This window comes from Hyposmocoma kahamanoa, unplaced genomic scaffold (assembly GCF_003589595.1).
Source record: "Hyposmocoma kahamanoa isolate Upper Pololo Valley unplaced genomic scaffold, ASM358959v1 92, whole genome shotgun sequence".
In the NCBI taxonomy this organism is placed as follows: domain Eukaryota; kingdom Metazoa; phylum Arthropoda; class Insecta; order Lepidoptera; family Cosmopterigidae; genus Hyposmocoma; species Hyposmocoma kahamanoa.
In genome coordinates, this window is record NW_020654748.1 from 3,110,930 (window position 1) to 3,118,003 (window position 7,074).

A 7,074-nucleotide genomic window follows, 5' to 3' on the forward strand; every position below is an offset into this window, starting at 1 on the left:
GCAGTAACATCAAAACGGGCTTCTGGTGTCGCTTTTGTTACTGTCAATGCTTCAATTGATATAAAGTTTATTATGCTCGGCAATGTAACACGAGCCTTCTTTCTCATTATTCAAAATATTACGTTCATTAAAATGCAATGTAACATCTTGCCTACATTAAATCTCACCTTCTCTGCTAACTGCCTCCTGTCCCGCAGTCAATGTCTCCTGTAACTCTCTAACCTTTTGTACGTCATTCCTTTCCACTGCTGCCATTATATCCTGAACCAGGCTGAGAAAATAATTGTGAGGGCCGCCGATGTACGATTTGATGCCTAGGAATGCACCTGCTGCTAGCGGCTGAAATTTTTTCTTCTGGTCAGTGTCACAGCACAGCAAATAATTTATAGGTTAGCTATGAATCATAGCTAATCTGACCACAAGGCGAAACAAGAAGAAAAACGTCCATAGCCCAGGAAAAACCTGATGCTATCATTATATCACCTTAAGTCTATTGCGATTGATTGCTTTTGGATTATAACAGTACCTATTGTAATGTTTATAAGTTTCATAATGATGTCACAGAAGTTCTTTTTCCCAAAGACTAAATATTTTAACGCTTGTGATCAAATTTTTCCAACAATATTATATTAGAAATAGAAACAGAAACCATTAATTGCAACGCCACATTATAAAAAAGACACATAAAAAAGACTAATATAAATTAAACAGAGTATATAGAATAAGGGTATATTTCCACCGGCGAGGCGAGACGAAACGAGGCGAGACGATTTTTAAAACTTGTATGGTAAAATATCAATTCTCTCCGAGCGCATCTTCGGTGGAAATAATCGGGATTGACGAGGAGGGCAAGACGAGATTTGTAATATTTGTTGATGTAACATTGAACTGTATTGCTGCCTACATAGACTCTTTATTAACTCTGCAACGGAAACACGATTAACGATGTCTCGGAAGATATCGCGCGCGTGCACGCGATGACTATTTATGTCAATCGCGAGATTCTGGGATACAGTCGCGTGCATTGAAATGTAAACGTTCACACATTTCCGAAATTATCTAAATATTAGATATTTCAAAAATGTAACTTGTGCTGTGTTTAAAAATATGTAATCAAACACCATTTGAAAAAAAGGTATACTTTTATTTCAGAGAAAAATAAACAAACTACAGTCAATGAAAAATATTTAGTCTCATACATGTATCAATATCATTTTCGTAAATATTTATAAAATGCATATTATATATTTATAATTGCACACGATTAGGATTGTGATTTTGTCATAATTATGTAACCACTTCTAAAAAATTGCATCGTTTTAAAAAATATGTATACACAATATAGTTGCAATATAATGTAAACATAACAGCGCCAGTTGTAAACTTTTTATGTGTATTTTGCTTGTTCGTAATATTTGCCCGAGGATAAAAGATCGTATACAGGCTGTATATTTGAAAGAGAGACATGTTAATACATGTCATAGTAAATCATGTTACAACTTAATATAGCCTAAAATAAAATTAGGATATGGGATAGAACAAAAATAAATCAACAATTTTGTTTTGGAGTGTACATAGAAATAAACTGATTCACGTTTACGCTTAATTTCGAGTGCAATGGGAATACTACCAAGCGAGTGCCGAGTGAGACAACAACAATAACAATGATTTCACATCTCTCTTCCTACTAAAAGCACCTCTTTTCTCTAAAAAATAAAAACTAAGTTACTCGCCTACGTATATTTATGTTTTGATGAAAAAAGCTGTTATCGAAAGGATTACGTTTTAGCTTATGCTAATTATTTTTTACTTCTGAACTATGTCGAAATGTTTTACGTACTTAAAAAGATAAGTTCATAATTTAGTAACTAATTATCATTTAATAAGAATTGAGGTTTTTGGCGCAGTTAAAAATTTTAATCAAATTATTTAAAATGATTGATTTTTTAGTTATTTACAGTTACGTGGTACGGAGCAAGCTTTCAAAATGTCCACTTTTTTCCACAATGCATAGTCTAGCACGTTGTAGTAAATTTTATTTTAAATTGTTCAACACAAAACACATTTTGTCTTACAGTATAAAATGCTGAGACAATCCTCTCATGCAACACTTCGACACTGTTCACCTCCTCCGCTTAAAACTCCGATTTGGGAACATTTCAATAGCTCGTCTCACACTATCACCACTTATTGCGTAAAGTCGCACCGTCTCTGTCAATTCGACGTTAGAATAAATATAAGACCAAGGTCGCGCGTGCACTGTCTGTATGCGCCCGCGCCCCCACCCCAGACCTGTGCTTTGATTTTCGCCGCCATGCCGCAGTTCGTCGTTGCGTCGGAGCAATAATAGTGATGTGCATAGATTTCGATAACTAATGTTATTCACAAGTAGTAGTCGATAAAAAATTTTTGTAAAGTTTAAGTATGAACTTAAACTAATGATAGTTTATTATTTCTTTGGGTTCAGAATCAGGAATGTAACGCTCTCTATAAGTATGTACCACTTTCAAATATACAGCCTGTATAAAAAGGTTATTTTCGAAAAAAATCTTTTTATTTTTATTTATTTTATCTTGGAGGGTACAAACAGCTTATACTACAACAGGATTATTTCTTCTTACAGCATCTTCATCTGATTCTTCTTCCGTTAACATATTTCATAATAAGAATTCGCGGGACATGGTACTTTAGCCGCGTGTTTACCGCTAGATGAATTGAACATTACTGTGACTTCACTATCCGTAACTATAGCGCGAGCTCGCGATGGCAAATTTTGGTGGAAATAGGTCGACGAGATTTCAATTCTCTCATCGCCTCGCCTCGTCTCTCCTCGCCGTTGGAAAAGCACTTTACACAAAAACAGCGTAACAACATTTAAACAACAAGTTACGTAATACTATACTGACATGTATGCGGCTATGGCGTATGCAAAAGGTCCCATTCAGTTAAAGTCACAACCAACACTAGGCTATGACGCTGGTTTTCAACGAGCCCTAGCCGAGTGAGTGACAGACGTATGCGTCGAAACAGAAAATAAAATAAACTACGTAAATACTTATGTCTTATGTATATTTCGTATATCGTATTTGTACTTAATTTGTCGTACTTACAATACTGGAACCCAAAAAGATTTCTTGACCAGGCTTCAAAATCCTTAACACCTCATATGCCTCGCCCAATTCACTTGCCGAGTACTTTAGGCCTTTGAAGTTAGGGATTCGCTCTGTAGCTGTCTTCACGAAATTCGGCATGTTCACTGTAAATGAGAACTTATTAGCTGACAAACACTAATGAATTAATTGTCGATTTTATCCAGTCTGAAGCAGTCCACTTTTCTATTTTTGGGAAGGTTAGCTCTCGAAATAAATCGTACTCTTGTTGGTATGGTCTTATTGTTCGGATTTTATTTTTTGTTTCTTTCTTTTTTTTTCACAAAAGTCGGGGAGTATAATATTAGTAAATAAATATGGTTGTTTACAAAAATAACAGAAAATGACAAGAATAAAATAGGCTTCATTGGAGTCACTCAACTTGTCGACCAATTTCCTTCGTAGAATCTTTAAGCCTTAAAAGTTGTTATTTCGCAGATGTGGCCTTACTTCACCAATGGAATGAATTTCATTACCAACTCTAGAACAATTTTAGTACACACGTAATATTGAAGGAGAACTATGATTTTTAATATTATTAGGTACTATTATTATAAAGGTTCTTGATAAATCGCTGGTTTTCAAGAATAGTGGCCTAAACCAAAATAGTACATTTTTTATCTTATCACACAGCTGTACTCAGAATTAGCTAAATTTTATTGCGAAAAAGACACAATGGTTTTTATTGTTTTTAAACAACCATGTGACAACATCGCCCTGTATGTGATACACTGCAGTAGTTTTGAAACCATTTCCTGACGAATAAGGTGATTTTGAGATAAGACGCTATTCTAGAAGGGCATCGAAATATCCTTATTCTAACTAGACTCAATGGTAATCAAAAAGACGACGACTTGTAAATCAAGCTGCTGCTCCTGTATTAACAACCGTTGTGTTCAAAATTTGCATAACGACAAAAATATTTACTTATAGATCATAGTTTCCCAAAAGCGGTCCATACCAGGTAGGGCCTCGGAAGCGAATGGGGGACTTTGATACTGTCCAGCGGGAGCTACCACATTTGAAGAAAAAACTGAATTATCTATATAAACCCACTACATTTATATATTTTGTTCCTTGTGATTTTTGCGTTAAGTTAATATAAAAAAATACATGTTTTCAATTATTATTTGAGGTGGACGTTGAACCAAAAAGTTCAAAAACCTATGCTATAGATACTCACTATTTACATTAGATTTCTTAGGGTAATGATAATACAGAATTGGCAAATTATCTGCCTCATTCGCCACCAACGCTACGTAGTCCACCAGCTCGTCTACTGTATTCGGTCGGAAATATAACTCTGGTAATGTTAGGATGGTCGATACTCCCGCTGAAGCGTAGTAACTCGTCTGTATAAAAGAGAATTGCAAATATTATAGTTCATAGTTCGCTTTGAATAAGACCTGTGAGTTCTTGTGATTATGTCAATTATGCTCGTCGAATAAAGTAGTGATCGCCTAATTGCGAGAACGCTTGCCTCCCATAGGGTATACTCCCGAATAAGTACAAATATCAACAAGGGATCTGCTCCACCAAGTCTTTTCGATTCAAATAAAGATCAGTTAATGTACCTGTCACTTGCGTTATGAAAGAAAACATAGTGATAAAACCACTATGTCACAAAAGATACATTGGACACTTCAAAAACATGTAAAGCTCTCATCTTGCATTTCGTCTTAGGGTGGTCCAAAATTATGGTACCAAACTCTCTTCTTAGGGAAATACATTCAAAAAGCTTGATGGCGTCTGCTCTGAATTTAAATACACATTCTTTCAGAGTAATGTGGAGGTGGATCGACAGGTGAAGTACAACATTAGGTCCGGGTTAATGAAATGGCGACAGATTACGAGAATAACCTACGATTTTAAACTAAAAGAGTAGCCAGTCATCATTAGACTTGTCATTTTGTAAGCATCGGAACATTTGTTTAAAACTGTATGCTACTGAGATACACAAATGCTAAAATAGATATGTGGAGTGACCAGAATGTATAATATGGATATAATTTTTTTTGTAGCAGTAGAGCTCCTTGTGAAAGAGTTCGTCCAGGTAAGTCCTGTCACGTTACCTATTCTTGCCAAGCCAAGCAGTAATGTCAGCATTACTGTGTTCCGGTTTTGAAGGTTAAGGATGCTGGTGAAATCACAGGCACATGGGACTTGTCAAGTTTATGTCTCAGGGTGACGGGCGCAGTGGCACAGCCTCTCAGATCGTAGGGATTTAAAGCTCTGAGTGGCACTGCAACTGTTATGGACGGGCGAGTGGCTTATCAACAGGCGCATGACTTGTTTGTCCCGCACTTGATATTATAAAAAAACATATAACTGGAAGTATGAAATAAAGCGTCAGAGAAGTTAAAAAGTTGCACAGACTATGTTTGAATATGGTTATGGATGACAATAGTATATAACAAGATCAAAGAAAACATGTGTGTATTGTGTAAAAGGTGATAAACGGATAGTAAGTGAGCTTTAACAAGATGACGGCTGATACAGACAAATGGAAGATATAAATCCTAATTAATTAGATAAGATGACTTCAAAAAAAAACTGACCATGTTCAAGACATCGGGCAATGGAGCTCCCCCAACCTGGGCCATGATTTTCAAACCATGTTCTCTTCCAGCCTTTAGCCAAGCATCTATCAGACTTTTACGATCTGCCACCGTCAGGCTCGTATGTTCGCCGGATGTTCCACCAACTAAACAGGAGATCAGTATAATTTGTAACCAGGTGCAAAGGTAAATTTTTAATTAATCCATTACTTCTGAATACTGATTTTCTTGGAATTTGACATACAAAAATTTTAATTCTCATTGATATAATAAGGGAATTAAAAATAAATGATGACAGAATTTATTGAAATTTCAAATGGTGACAGAGAGAGATAATCGTAGATATCCTTATCTATTCTACAAATAACAGATTCGTGGTAATAATTAAAAAGAGCCCGGTATAGATCACATCCATTATACGTCTAAAACATCTATAATTAGACGAAATCCGTGATCGAGTGGCTTGCATACCTCTCCGACCGGGATAGTGTAGAAAATTAACGTCAATATAGTCTCGGGTCTGGATGTTTGTGGTACCGTCGTTGTTTTCGATTTCCTTAGCACAAATACTTTAGTTAATTTGGGGTCAGATCAATGTATGTGATGCTGTTTATTATTTATTATTTGATTATTAAACAATTTTAATATCATCTGTGTTTCTACAAATAAATAAGTTATGAATTATAAACATTTACAGTTCTTTAAAAAGTCTTGAGAACTCGTATCGCTACTAGCTGTTGCGCATGAACTTATCAAACTGAGTTTAAATGATGACCTCAATGATAGAAACTGTCTCTCCGAATTGGTCTAAGGATCCGGAAATAAATTCATTTCTTTGGTACAGACGGAAGCATAGCCTACACATTGACGGATTTTATTCCGTTGCTCTCTGGAGGCGATATTGGCACAAAAATATATTTATTTTTAACCGACTTCAAAAAAAATTTTTATTAATGTTACGCGATAACTCCGGTATTTGTGAACCGATTTTCATGATTCTTTTTTGTTGGAAAGAGGGTACCTCCACAGTGGTCTCATTTCATTTTGAAGAAAATCATCCTCGAACGCATGAACATTCACTTTTATAAATAGCGCCTAAATTTTACTTAAGGAGCAATTATTTTAATGGTTGGTTTTACTATTATCCAATTCAAGGCGTTTTTCTCTCTCAATATACTTTGAGGTGTGAGAACCGATTTTTATTATCTCCAGTGTCAAGTCCTGTATAGTGGCGAACTAGGGGATATTTCAATAAAACTTGGCAAATAGATGTAATTCCACGTACTTTTGAGGTCGGTTTTTTTAGTACTCTGTACTGAGATTATATTTTATTAATTTGAAATAACAACAGCCATATTTAATACAAT

General features: G+C 35.3%; 1 protein-coding gene across 2 annotated transcripts in view; it reads right to left on the reverse strand.

Annotated features, from left to right (window-relative positions):
• Nucleotides 1-7,074, reverse strand: part of LOC113236625 (N-acetylneuraminate lyase-like) — an 18,183-nt gene that overhangs the window by 6,892 nt on the left and 4,217 nt on the right. For both annotated transcript variants that reach the window (XM_026472786.1, XM_026472787.1), the window contains exons 3-6: nucleotides 5,708-5,853; nucleotides 4,333-4,501; nucleotides 3,111-3,256; nucleotides 168-339 (exon numbers count right to left, since the gene is read on the reverse strand). In XM_026472786.1, coding sequence (XP_026328571.1) covers nucleotides 168-339; nucleotides 3,111-3,256; nucleotides 4,333-4,501; nucleotides 5,708-5,853 — 633 coding nt within the window. The remainder of the gene's footprint in view (nucleotides 1-167; nucleotides 340-3,110; nucleotides 3,257-4,332; nucleotides 4,502-5,707; nucleotides 5,854-7,074) is intronic.